The 12900-nt window shown below is 47.9% G+C and overlaps 1 protein-coding gene across 4 annotated transcripts in view; it reads right to left on the minus strand.

Moving 5' to 3' along the window:
• The window catches only part of c14h6orf136 (chromosome 14 C6orf136 homolog), a 48262-nt gene extending 36101 nt beyond the window's left edge, over positions 1-12161 (minus strand). For 2 of the 4 annotated variants that reach the window (XM_072475329.1, XM_072475326.1), the window contains exons 1-2: positions 11906-12141; positions 10716-10902 (exon numbers count right to left, since the gene is read on the minus strand). In XM_072475329.1, coding sequence (XP_072331430.1) covers positions 10716-10880 — 165 coding nt within the window. In that variant the 5' untranslated portion in view covers positions 10881-10902; positions 11906-12141. Of the gene's footprint in view, positions 1-10715; positions 10903-11894 lie in introns of all 4 variants that reach the window. The other 2 variants (XM_072475328.1, XM_072475327.1) reach the window with 2 other exon arrangements.
• Positions 12162-12900: the final 739 nt, after the last annotated feature.

Below are 12900 nucleotides of genomic sequence, written 5' to 3' on the forward strand. Positions count from 1 at the left end.
ACCTTGCTTACCAAGGAACTGTCCATCTCTGCTTTAAAAATATTAAAGACTCTGTTTGGAAGAAATTTCTAAAGACTCACGAACCTCAGTGAAAACATTTCTCCTCATCGTTTTAAATGGACGACCCCTAATTTTTTTGTAAATAACATGCCACCCCTGGTCTAGATTCTCCTACAAGTTGAAACATCCTCTCCGCACATCCACCCTGTCAAGACCCCGTGAGCTTTGCCTCCTCAGTGTCACCCGAGCAATTTTTTTAATTAAAAAAACCCCTGCGCTGTACGCAACAAATAAATACAGTAAGGAATACATGAGAGACTTCGCCACGGGCTAACATTCTCCTGAGTTTAGAAGATTCTCAAGGGATTTGGCATGGTAGGTGCCGAGAAGCTGTTCACCTGGCCGAGAAGGACTTTTGACAGTCGCAGGATAAGGGGATGAACATTTCAGATTGTGATGAGGAGTCATTATTTCACTCAGGGGGTTGCAACTCTCTGCAATTCGGTTGATGTTTAGATAGGTTTTATTTTCAGCACTAAGAGAATTAGCGGATGTGGGGATTGGGCAGAAAGGCAGAGGTAGATGATCAGCCACGGTTGCATTGAATAATGGACTCACGTGGCCCTCTGGCCTACTCCTGATTCTTATAAGTGAACCGTAAGACGTGGTTGGAGCGAATAGCACAGATGTCTTTAAGGGGGAAGCAGAGAAGCACAGGAGAGAGAAAAAAAAAAGGATACGCTCACAAAAGGCACTAAGCACACACACTAGCACCAGTCAGCTGGGCCGAAGGGCCAGCTTCTATGCCACAAGCTTCATCCATGATTCTATCACTAAAATGGTGGATAATGTAATATCTGTGGAGTCATTTTAGAGGGCAACAGTGGTTAGCACTGTTGCTTCACAGCTCCAGGGTCCCAGGTTCGATTCCCAGCTCGGGTCACTGTCTGTGTGGAGCCTGCGCGTTCTCCCAGTGTGTGTGTGGGTTTCCTCCGGGTGCTCCAGTTTCCTCCCACAGTCCAAAGATGTGCAGGTTGTAGCCTTGTAAAATGGCTGCGTTCCGATTAATCTGGCCAAAACCCAGTTTAAAATGGCTAACTCGAAAGACTGCTGGGAAAAGCAGCCAAAAAGACACAAGCAGGCAGCTGCAGACAGGTTTGCATATTCAGCTCTGGGAACGTAGCCCAGATCGATACTCAGGGCTATCAACAGCCCATCAACCCAGGTATCCGCAGTTTTATTCAGGACTGTTTACACCTAATCAACTCAGACATCCACAGTTAAATCGGCTATCTCCGGGAACAATTGCAACATATTAGCAATTGAATACCGGGCCAGACCTGTCGGCGCCTGCAGTGGCCGAAACAAAGACAGGTGAGCGACCACCCCCCCGATCGAGGAATCGCCTCACCATTGGACACATCGACCCCAGAGACTGGGGACAGAATCCAATCACTTGGGACTCAGGGTCAAGGGCCGCCCCGGGAGGCGGGAAGCCCCAGGGCCCTATAAAAGTAAAGGTCCAAGTTCAGATCTCTCTCTCTCTCTCTCACCTTCGCCTGCTCGAGACCTTCGCAAGACCAGCCACCGTGTATCGTAAGTTTGAATCCAACGATCGTTATCCGGTAGAGACACCTAGCCACCGACCTGTAGCAGCCTTTTGAATCCCACGGGCCAGATTTGATTGGACAAGCCATTCGTTTCCCTGACCTGGTGGGCTCTTCCTAAGTTAAGTATTGGCCAGTAGTGATAGGTTTATTGTATAGAAAGTAGTATTAGGGTATTAATATTGCTTGTTGTATATAATAAATGACCGTTGTCTTAATCCTTACTAAGCGGTGTGCTGTATTATTAATCATAACCTAAACTTGAACCACGTGACGGTATCATAAAGATACCTGGTGACTCATGAGCAAAGGTGACCTAAACAGAGCAAATAGACTAAAAGCTAGAAAGAGCAACAAGGTTAGGTGGATTGGCCTTTCTAAATTAGTGTCCTTAGTGTCCAAAAAGGTTAGGTGGATTACGGGGATAAATGGGATAGGGTGGAGGAGTGGGGCTTAAGTAGGGTGCTCTTTCCAAGGGCTGGTGCAGACTCAATGGGTTGAATGGCCTCCTTCTACACTGTAAATTCTATGATTCCATGAAATCCCATTCGATATGCTCAACCCTAACAGAGAAACCGAACGCGGGGTGATTTATGGGTTTGGGCTGCAGCATTTGGGACGGCCTCAGAGCCAAATCAAACGGACAATATCACAGTTCTGGAACTCCCTGTTTTATCACAAAACAGTTTTGCTCGCTTTTTGCCTGCTCGACCCCTCCACCCCCGCCCCACCTTGGTCAAGGAGCCGACTCCACCCAATGTATCAAGCAAAGGCAATAAGCTGCATCACAGCAGCAATTTCTGCTCGTGATAATAATAAGAATCTTTATTAGTGTCACAAGTAGGCTTACATTGACACTGCAATTAAGTTACTGTGAAAATCCTTTAGTCGTCGCATTCCTGCCCATGTTCGGGTGCACAGAGGGAAAATTCTAATTTTAATCATCCCATTGAAGGATCTTCTTCACAGCGAGGGAGAGAGAGAGAGAGAGAGGAGCACATTGTGCAAAAAGCCCATTTTAAAGCTTTTCTCCATCATGTGGCAGCTGGGAGATTTGTGTCCTATGTAAGTTAGGGTTAAGGGTGACTCAATCAAACTTTTCAAGATATTTAGCAGAATTGATCGGTGGGGAGGGGGCAACACTATTTTTGTCAGGTGGGGCTTATAAGCCCTTACAATTTAAAGCCAGATATTTCAGGAGGGAAATTAGGTACTCACAAGTTGGCAGAAGATTGGAACTCTTCTGGAAACGGCACCTGATGCCAAATTCGTTGTTAATTTGAGATCTGAGATAACCACAGATTTGAGCCAGGGAGGTGGGATGGAAATTTTCGGAAATGGGAGGAGAAGGGAATTAAGACACTGAAAGATTTGTTTCTTAGGGGTCGGTATGCAGGATTGAAGGAGCTGGAAGCAAAGTATGGGCTGGAGCAGGGGGAAATGTTTAGATACATGCAGATTCGAGATTTTGTCAGAAAGGAGATACAGAACTTCCCGGTGGAGCCGGCCTCCACATTGCTGGAGGAGGTGCTGACGACAGGGGGACTGGGGAAGGGGGTAGTGTCAGCGGTTTATGGAGCTATTTTGGAAGAGGAGAAAGCACCACTGGAAGGGATCAAAGCAAAGTGGGAGGAAGAGTTGGGAGAGGATATGGAGGAGGGATTCTGGTGTGAGGTGCTCCGGAGAGTGAATGCCATCTCGTGCGCGAGGTTGGGGCAATACAGCTGAAGGTGGTATAGAGAGCACACCTCACGAGGGCGAGAATGAGCCGATTCTTTAAAGGAGTAGAAGATGTGTGTGAACGTTGGGGGGGTGGCACCAATCACGTTCATGTTTTGGTCCTGTCCAAAGCTAGAGGATTACTGGAAGAACGTTTTTAGGATAATTTCTAAAGTGGTGCACGTGAAACTGGACCCGGGCCGGCCATATTCGGGGTGTCGGACCAGCCAGGGTTGGAAACGGGTGCGGAGGCAGAAGTTGTAGCCTTCGCCTCGTTGATCGCCCATAGGCGGATCCTGATGGGTTGGAGGGTAACCTCTCCACCCTGTGCCCTGGCGTGGAACCAGTTGGAATTCTTGACTCCTGAGACGGTTAAGTTTGAACTGAGGGGAAGGATAGAGGGGTTCGACAATTCATGGGCATTATTCATTATGCACTTTCAAGAACTGGATAACATCGAACACTAGTTGCGAGGGGGGGGGGGGGGGGGGGCAGTGTGTGTTAATGGTGGCTATGGGTGATTCCTTTTTGTCATTTGTTTATGTCAACATGCGGGTGAATGTTTGTGGTTTGGTGGGATTGTTGTTATTGATATGGGGATTGACATATTTGTTCCTGATTATTGTTTATTGTTGGTGGGTGTAAACTTGGGAGAAAATGTGAAAAAGGAGAATAAAGAAATTATTTATCTTTAAATTTGAGATCTGAGATGGTGGACCAAAGAATTAAAGGGACACGTGGGCCAGGTCACAGATCAGCCAGTGTTGATCAATGGCAAAGCAAGCTCGAAGGAGCTTAGCAAACCTTCTCTGTTACTAGAAGACCATAAGACATAGGAGCGGAAGCAAGGCCATTCGGCCCATCGAGTCCACTCCACCATTCAACCATGGTTGATTTCAACTCCATTTACCCGCTCTCTCTCCATAGCCCTTAATTCCTCGAGAAATCAAGAATTTATCAACTTCTGTCTTAAAGACACTCAACGTCCCGGCCTCCACCGCCCTCTGTGGCAATGAATTCCACAGACCCACCACTCTCTGGCTGAAGAAATTTCTCCTCATCTCTGTTCTAAAGTGACTCCCTTGTATTCGAAGGCTGTGCCCACGGGCCCTAGTCTCCCCTGCTAATGGAAACAACTTCCCTACGTCCACCCTATCTCAGCCATTCATTATCTTGTAAGTTTCTATTAGATCTCCCCTCAACCTCCTAAACTCCAATGAATATAATCCCAGGATCCTCAGACGTTCATCGTATATTAGGCCTACCATTCCTGGGATCATCCGTGTGAATCTCCGCTGGACCCGCTCCAGTGCCAGTATGTCCTTCCTGAGGTGTGGCGCCCAAAATTGCTCACAGTATTCTAAATGGGGCCTAACTAATGCTTTATAAAGCTTCAGAAGTACATCCCTGCTTTTATATTCCAAGCCTCTTGAGATAATTGACAACATTGCATTTGCTTTCTTAATTACGGACTCAACCTGCAGGTTTACCTTCAGAGAATCGTGGACTAGGACTCCCAAGTCCCTTTGCACTTCAGCATTATGAATTTTGTCACCGTTTAGAAAATAGTCCATGCCCCTATTCTTTTTTCCAAAGTGCAAGACCTCGCACTTGCCCACGTTGAATTTCATCAGCCATTTCTTGGACCACTCTCCTAAACTGTCTAAATCTTTCTGCAGCCTCCCCACCTCCTCAATACTACCTGCCCCTCCACCTATCTTTGTATCATCAGCAAACTTAGCCAGAATGCCCCAAGTCTTGTCATCTAGATCGTTAATATATAAAGAGAACAGCTGTGGCCCCAACACTGAACCCTGCGGGACACCACTCGTCACCGGTTGCCATTCCGAAAAAGAACCTTTTATCCCAACTCTCTGCCTTCTGCCTGACAGCCAATCTTCAATCCATGTTAGTACCTTGCCTCGAATACCATGGGCCCTTATTTTACTCAGCAGTCTCCCGTGAGGCACCTTCTCAAAGGCCTTTTGGAAGTCAAGATAGATAACATCCATTGGCTCTCCTTGGTCTAACCTATTTGTTATCTCTTCAAAAGAACTCTAACAGGTTTGTCAGGCACGACCTCCCCTTACTAAATCCATGCCCATGTTGACTTGTCCTAATCCGACCCTGCACTTCCAAGAATTTAGAAATCTCATCCTTAACAATGGATTCTAGAATCTTGCCAACAACCGAGGTTAGGCTAATTGGCCTATAATTTTCCATCTTTTTTCTTGTTCTCTTCTTGAACAGGGGGGTTACAACAGCGATTTTCCAATCCTCTGGGACTTTCCCTGACTCGTGACTTTTGAAAGATCATAACTAACACCTCCACTATTTCTTCAGCTATCTCCTTTAGAACTCTAGGATGTAGTCCATCTGGGCCCGGAGATTTATCAATTTTTAGACCTCTTAGTTTCTCTAGCACTTTCTCCTTTGTGATGGCTACCATATTCAACTCTGCCCCCTGACTCTCCTGAATTGTTGGGATATTACTCATGTCTTCTACTGTGAAGACTGACGCAAAGTACTTATTTAGTTCCTCAGCTATTTCCTTGTCTCCCATCACTAGATTACCAGTGTCATTTTGGAGCGGCCCAATGTCTACTTTTGCCTCCCGTTTGTTTTTAATGTATTTAAAGAAACTTTTACTGTCATTCCTAATGTTACTGGCTAGCCTACCTTCATATTTGATCCTCTCTTTCCTTATTTCTCTCTTTGTTATCCTGTTTGTTTTTGTAGCCTTCCCAATCTTCTGACTTCCCACTACTCTTTGCCACATTATAGGCTTTCTCTTTTGCTTTGATGCATTTCTAACTTCCTTTGTCAGCCATGGCTGCCTAATCCCCCATCTGATAACCTTTCTTTTCTTTGGGATGAACCTCTGTACTGTGTCCTCAATTACTCCCAGAAACTCCTGCCATTGCTGTTCTACTGTCTTTCCCACTAGGCTCTGCTCCCAGTCGCTTTTCGTCAGTTCCTCCCTCATGCCCCTGTAGTTACCTTTATTTAACTGTAACACTTTTACATCTGATTCTACCTTCTTTCTTTCAAATTGGAGATTGAATTCTACCATATTATGATCACTGCCTCCTAAGTGTTCCCTTACTTTCAGATCTTTTATCAAGTCTGGCTCATTACATAACACGTAGTCCAGAATGGCCTGTTCCCTCGTGGGCTCCATCACAAGCTGTTCCAAAAAGCCCTCCTGTAAACATTCAATGAATTCCCTTTCCTTGGGTCCACTGGCAGCATTATTTACCCAGTCCACCTGCATATTGAAGTCCCCCATGGTCACTATGACCTTGCCTTTCTGACATGCACTTTCTATTTTGTGGTGCATTTTGTGCCCTGGTCCTGATCACTGTTAGGAGGCCTGTACATAACTCCCATTATTTTTTTTTGCCTTTGTGGTTCCTCAACTCTACCCACACAGACTCCACATCGTCTGACCCTATGTCGTTTAGTGCTATTGATTAGTCCTCCTACGTCCCCTTAGCTCCCTCGATTTTGGTGTTAGAAAAACACTGGATACCAGCTCAACTAGGCCAAGAATGATCAGAGTGATAAAAATGCATATGGGATACTTGCATTCGGGAGGTCATGCTGGAACTGCAATAAAACACTGATTAGGCCACAACTGGAGTACTGCATGCAGCTCTGGTGACCACATTATAGGAAGAATGTGATTGCACTGGAGATGGTGCAGAGGAGATTTACCAGGATGCTGCCTGGTTTGGAGGATCAGTGCTATGAGTAAAGATTGGATGGGCTGCGACTGTTTCCTTGGAGCATTAAAGGTTCAGAGGGGACCTGATAGGAAGGCACCTTTTCAATTAGTAGTGGGGGCAATAACCAGGGGGAATAGATTTCAGGTAAAATGAGAAGAAACCCTGGTCGGAACCTGGAACTTACTGCCCAAAAGGGTGGTTGAGTCAGGAACTCTTGTAACATTTGTGAAGTATTTGGATATTAGAATCCCTACAGTGCAGAAGGAGACCATTTGATCCATTGAGCCTTCACCGACCCTCTGGAAGAGCACTCCACCCAAGCTCAGTCCTCCACCGTATCCCAATAATCCCTCAACCTAACCTACACACCTTTGTTTGGATACTAAGTGGCAATTTAGTATGGCCAAACCACCTAGCCTGCACATCTTTGGACTGCGGGAGGAAACGGGAGAATCCTAGGGGGGCACAGTGGTTAGCACTGCTGCCTTCGGCACTGGGGACCCAGGTTCGATTGGGTCACTGTCCGTGTGGAGTTTGTACATTCTCCCCGTGTATGCATGGATTCCACCCCCACAACCCGAAGATGTGCAGGTTAGGTGGATTGACCACGCTAAATTGCCCCTCAATTGGGAAAAAAACAATTGGGTACTCTAAACCCACGCAGACACGGGAAGAAAGTGCAACGTCCACACAGCAAATGACTCAAGGCCGGAATTGAACCCGAGTCTCTGGTGCTGTGAGGCAGCAGTGCTAACTACTGTGCCGCCCCCATTCACTTGCACTGCCATAACCTTCATAGCTGTGGACCAAAGGCTGGATAATGAGATTAGTGCAGTCAGATCTTTGTTGACCCGCGTGCAGATTATAGGTCGAAATGGCCTCCTCCTGCCCTGTAAACATCTATGAATCTCATGGAGGAAGCTGCTATCACCAGGAGCAGCTGAGGCAAAAGCCAGTGGTGCATTCCAGGGACATTTAGATAAATAGAATAATTCAACATGCTGAAGGCATGAGATGCAGAGGTGGGTGGAGATGCTCGAGCGTTGCGTGAACACCAGCATTCTAAGTCAGTGGGGCCGAACGGCCTGTTTCACGGAATGCAAAATCTACGCACATCAACTTCGGGAAGTGTGGGAGCAGCAACTCGCTACAGGTGTGATGGAAGTTGTTGTTCCTTGGCGAGGTGGCAGTTTCAGAGCAGTGTGTAAAAGCCTTTCCTCTTCCAGGTGCTGCATTTTCTGCTCTTAATTCCAGACTTCCAGCAGTCACAGCATTTTGCTCCCAGGTTTCAGCGAGTGCCCCAGGATACTGCAAATTTTGTTTCTTCTTTTCTGACTGCCGCCCAGGCCTACGGCAAGTTCCAAGCACATTGGCCAATCAACATCTTCCGCCTCTCCCCCACCCCCCTCCCAACTTCATTACTCATCACTGGTACAATACTCTTTCCTTACTGAATGGCAGAAAAGTTTGAAGAAGCCAAATGACCACTTTCTGAGGGATGGGCCAGGCTATACTGTCCGGAAACTTTAAAAAATCGAAACTTAAAAAACACGGTTCATTCTGACTAAAGGTCACCAAGCTGGAACATAAATATGTTTTCCTCCCCTCCCCACAGGTGCTGCCAGACTCGAGCGTCTCCCGAAAACCGATGAGCTTGGTGCCAATTGTGGGTTCCATAACGTAAAGGCCAGCGAAGTTCCCGATTTGATAAAAGTTTGATCATTGAGCTCAACTAGATGACCTCAAATCAGGGCTGCACGGCTGACTCCAGCCTCACGGAGCATTGGGGGGGGGGTTAATTTTTTGTTAATTTAAAAAGGCTTGAGGTTAGCACTGCTGCCTCAAGAGTGCCAGGGACCCGGGTTCAATTCCAGCCACGGGTGACTGCTCGTGTGGAGTTTGCGCATTCTTCCCATGTGTGCGAGGTTCCTCCAGGTGCTCCGGTTTCCTCCCACAGTCCAAACATGTGCAGGTTATGTGGATTGGCCATGCTAAATTGTCCCCAAGTGTCCAAAGATGTGCAGGTTAGGTTAAGGCATTATTGGGATAGGGTGGGAGAGTGGGCTTGGGTGGAGTGCCCTTGCAGGGGGTTGGTGCAGACCCGTTGGGCCGAATGGCCTCCTTCTGCACCAGAGGGATTCTATGACCCCTTTCAAGTTGCTGCATGCTTCCTTTAATAAAAAGAAACAACAACAAAAAAAATCCACAGGTACTTTGAGGTGCACGCTGAAAGTGGGTGACGAGTGAAGCCCAACAAAAATGCGCAGTGTGAAAATTTCTGATACCAGAGGCACGACAATGCACCGGAAACATCAGGGTCCCCTCGCTACAGCCTTCGTCAACTTGCAAAACTATAGGGGCAGCACGGTGGCATAGTGGTTAGCATTGCTGCCTCACGGCGCTGAGGTCCCAGGTTCGATCCTCGTGTTCGCGTGGGTTTCTCCCCCGCAATCCAAAGATGTGCAGGCTGGGTGGATTGGCCACACTAAATTGCCCCTTAATTGGAAAAAATTCATTGGGTACACTAAATTTATTTTTTTTAAACTTGCTAAACTGTAATTTGGACACAAGGATCTCATGTACAACTTTCAGGGGAACTTCAATTATGTTTTTTTTAAAGATAACCAGCCACATTCTAACAAAATACATACTAGATTAGCACAGAGGATGTTTCAGAAGAAGTGTGATATGTACTGAAGGAGAACAGAATTGATATTCCAATCAGACGAGATGGGGGTGGGGGGGAAAGAAAAGAGAGAGAGAGAGAGAGAGAGAGAGAGAGAGAGGAGGCGGGAGGGGCGCAAAAACTGGGTAAAGACCCTTGGGCCAAATGTAAAAGCTCAAAGGCTACCCCAAACTCAGACTCCTCGCATCCCCTCAGTATCTCATTCCAATCATTAAAGTTTGCAGGATATGGGTAGCAAGTTTTGTTTTTGTCGAGAACAATAAGAGTCTCCTAGACTCTCTCACGCTCTGACCAACTACCTCCTCATACAAACATGATATAGGATCAGCAGGAGTCCATTTTGTCCCTCAAACCTGCTGCGCCATTCAATAACATTATGGCTGACCTTCGCGGCCTTAACTCCTATTTTCCTGCCTGTTTCACACCAATTCCCCCACTCCCTGCCAATAAGTCTCCACCCCTTTGTATACATCGGAGCCAGGAAAACAGGAGTTAAAGGGCAGCCCAGAACTCTGCACTCTTGAATTCTGCCTGCTTCTTCTCTGGTCAGAGATGGTGCACAGCCAAAATCAAGCACTTCTAATGAGGCGATTCATTTTCTGTACATCAATCACTTGCCCCCTGAGCTTTCTTCTTAGTTGGTGTCACCACATTTGGCAACAAGTTGCCCCTAAACCAATGGTCTACTGGACAAATTCTGATTGAAACCCATTCTTTGCTGCTGTCACAAAGGTGTGGGATGTCTTCCCTCTCTCAACCCACCCTTCTGTCTGTAATCTTGTGGCCTTATCCTATCACCTCAGTTGCTCAGCTCAGACAATTCCCTGCTCGAGTTATTTGTACTATGATATTCTAATAGAAGGTGATCAAGAAAGGGACAGCAAGTATTCAACATTCTCAGATCAGTGGACACCCCACACATTTGTCCTATTCCAGTGTAACAAGCAGTTATAAGCTTCACAATTCGATACTTACCCGTCTACAGCAGTGAGATGAGGAGCTCCGCTTCCTGGTCGGATAGTAGTAACAGTCATTCCCTTGGATCCTGGGCAGATTCCCACAGCAGAGTCTCCGCTGCCCGAGTCCAAATGCTGCCAAGCCCCTGGCTGCACTCTGCCGGCATCTCACTGCGCCTGCCATGCATGTATACAGCCCACCGCCACTGTGATGCACAAAATCCCGTTACTATAACTCCCCCAATTAAGCAAAACAACCTCACTCCCTTTAGAAAGACAGCAAACCTCTTAATAGAAAAATAAATCCCATGTAATACCCCCACACAAAAAAAGCACTCTGGAAACCTCTTTACTTCTTACGCTGCCAGCCACACTCATTTAAAACCTTACCACTGCACCAGCTTCCCTAACCGGCAACACCGTCTGATGTGGTGTATCCACCAATTATCACAAACCCAGAGCAGCCCCACACTGTTATATGTTTACCCAAATTATACCCTTACGCAGTTATACCACAACCTTCCCCGGTAGCCCCACTCCCAGTATAGCAGCCACAGTAGCTCCAACCTGTTTCAGTAAAGCCACCCTTATTTTACAGCAGGCTGGCCCTCTTCTCATCAAAACCTCAACACAATTAATACCACAGCTCCAATATCTCATCTACACAGTAACTATGCGTCCTGCCTCATTTGAACAGAGCCCCATTGCATCCCCACCCCCAATTCTACCTCAGCCCTTGTGGCCCCACCCCAATTCTACCAGACCTTGTGGCCCCACCCCAATTCCACCTCAGCCCCTGTGACCCCACCCCAATTCTACCTCAGCCCCTGTGGCCCCACCCCAATTCTACCACAGACCTTGTGGCCCCGCCCCAATTCTACCTCAGCCCCTGGCCCCACCCCAATTCTACCTCAGCCCGTGACCCCGCCCCAATTCTACCTCAGCCCGTGACCCCGCCCCAATTCTACCTCAGCTCCTGTGGCACCGCCCCCAATTCTATCTCAGCCCCGCCCCCAATTCTATCTCAGCCCCGCCCCCAATTCTATCTCAGCCCCGCCCCCAATTCTATCTCAGCCCCGCCCCCAATTCTATCTCAGCCCCGCCCCCAATTCTATCTCAGCCCCGCCCCCAATTCTATCTCAGCCCCGCCCCCAATTCTATCTCAGTCCATCGGAGCCCGCAGCCCCCCCAACCCCACCTTTTCCGTACCCCAGAAGCACAACCACGATTGCTCAGGTCCCGCTCGAACGCAAAGTTCCAATGTTTCACCGACAGCCCGTAACAATTTGACTCTCCACCCGAGGCCTGGGAGCCAGCTCTTCCACCACCATTGCCTCCTTGCCTTCCCCTCACACCGCGCGACTTTCAACCGGAATCCTCCCGCCGCCAGGCCGGGCCGCCCACCTCACTCCAGATGCCCTTGGACACCGGCAGCCTGTGGAGTCCCGCGCATGCGCCCGCCGGAGACGCTTCCAGAAGCCAGGTCGCAGGCAGCTCATGACACGAGCCCTGTGATTGGCCGCAGCCCCGGCGCAGGGAGAATGAAAGCAACGCGTCCATTGGTGCATTCGCTGAGCGTATTATGGCGTCTGGCTGCGGGCGGGACTTGTTGTGCGCATGCGCTCCAGACGTCGGTTTGGTATCCCGGGAGTTGTAGTCTCATCAGAAAGCTGGAGATTTGTGGACTTCCTGCTCTATTCTTGTTCCTTCTGTCACTCTGACAGCATCAGGGAAATAAGAACTTATTTCCACAGCATATTGCAATGACACATTTCATGCTCTTCAGGATCGCACTGAGTGCTTTACAGCCAATATTAAAAATATATTTTTATGGATGTGGGCATTGCTGGTTGGTCGAGGCATTTATTGCCCATCCCTAGTTGCTCTTCAGAAGATGACGGTGAGTTGCCTTCTTGAACCGCTGCAGTCCTTGAGGTGTAGGTACATCCACTGTGCTGTTGGGGGAACTCCAGGATATTAGCCCCAGTGACAGTGAGGGAACGGCGAAATATTTCCAAGTCGGGGTAGTGGGTAACTTGGAGGGGAACCTCGAGGTCGTGGGGTTCCCAATGTAGCCACCTGGGTTGGCCAACTCCCGAGGTAAAATGGAGACCAGCAAAGGCTGCAGGGAAATTCAGCCAACAGAGGCAGAAACTAGAAGGTGCAAGTTTACTGTGTATTAAACTCTGCAAAAACCCAGACAG

Source organism: Scyliorhinus torazame, chromosome 14, assembly GCF_047496885.1.
Source record: "Scyliorhinus torazame isolate Kashiwa2021f chromosome 14, sScyTor2.1, whole genome shotgun sequence".
Lineage (NCBI taxonomy): Eukaryota > Metazoa > Chordata > Chondrichthyes > Carcharhiniformes > Scyliorhinidae > Scyliorhinus > Scyliorhinus torazame.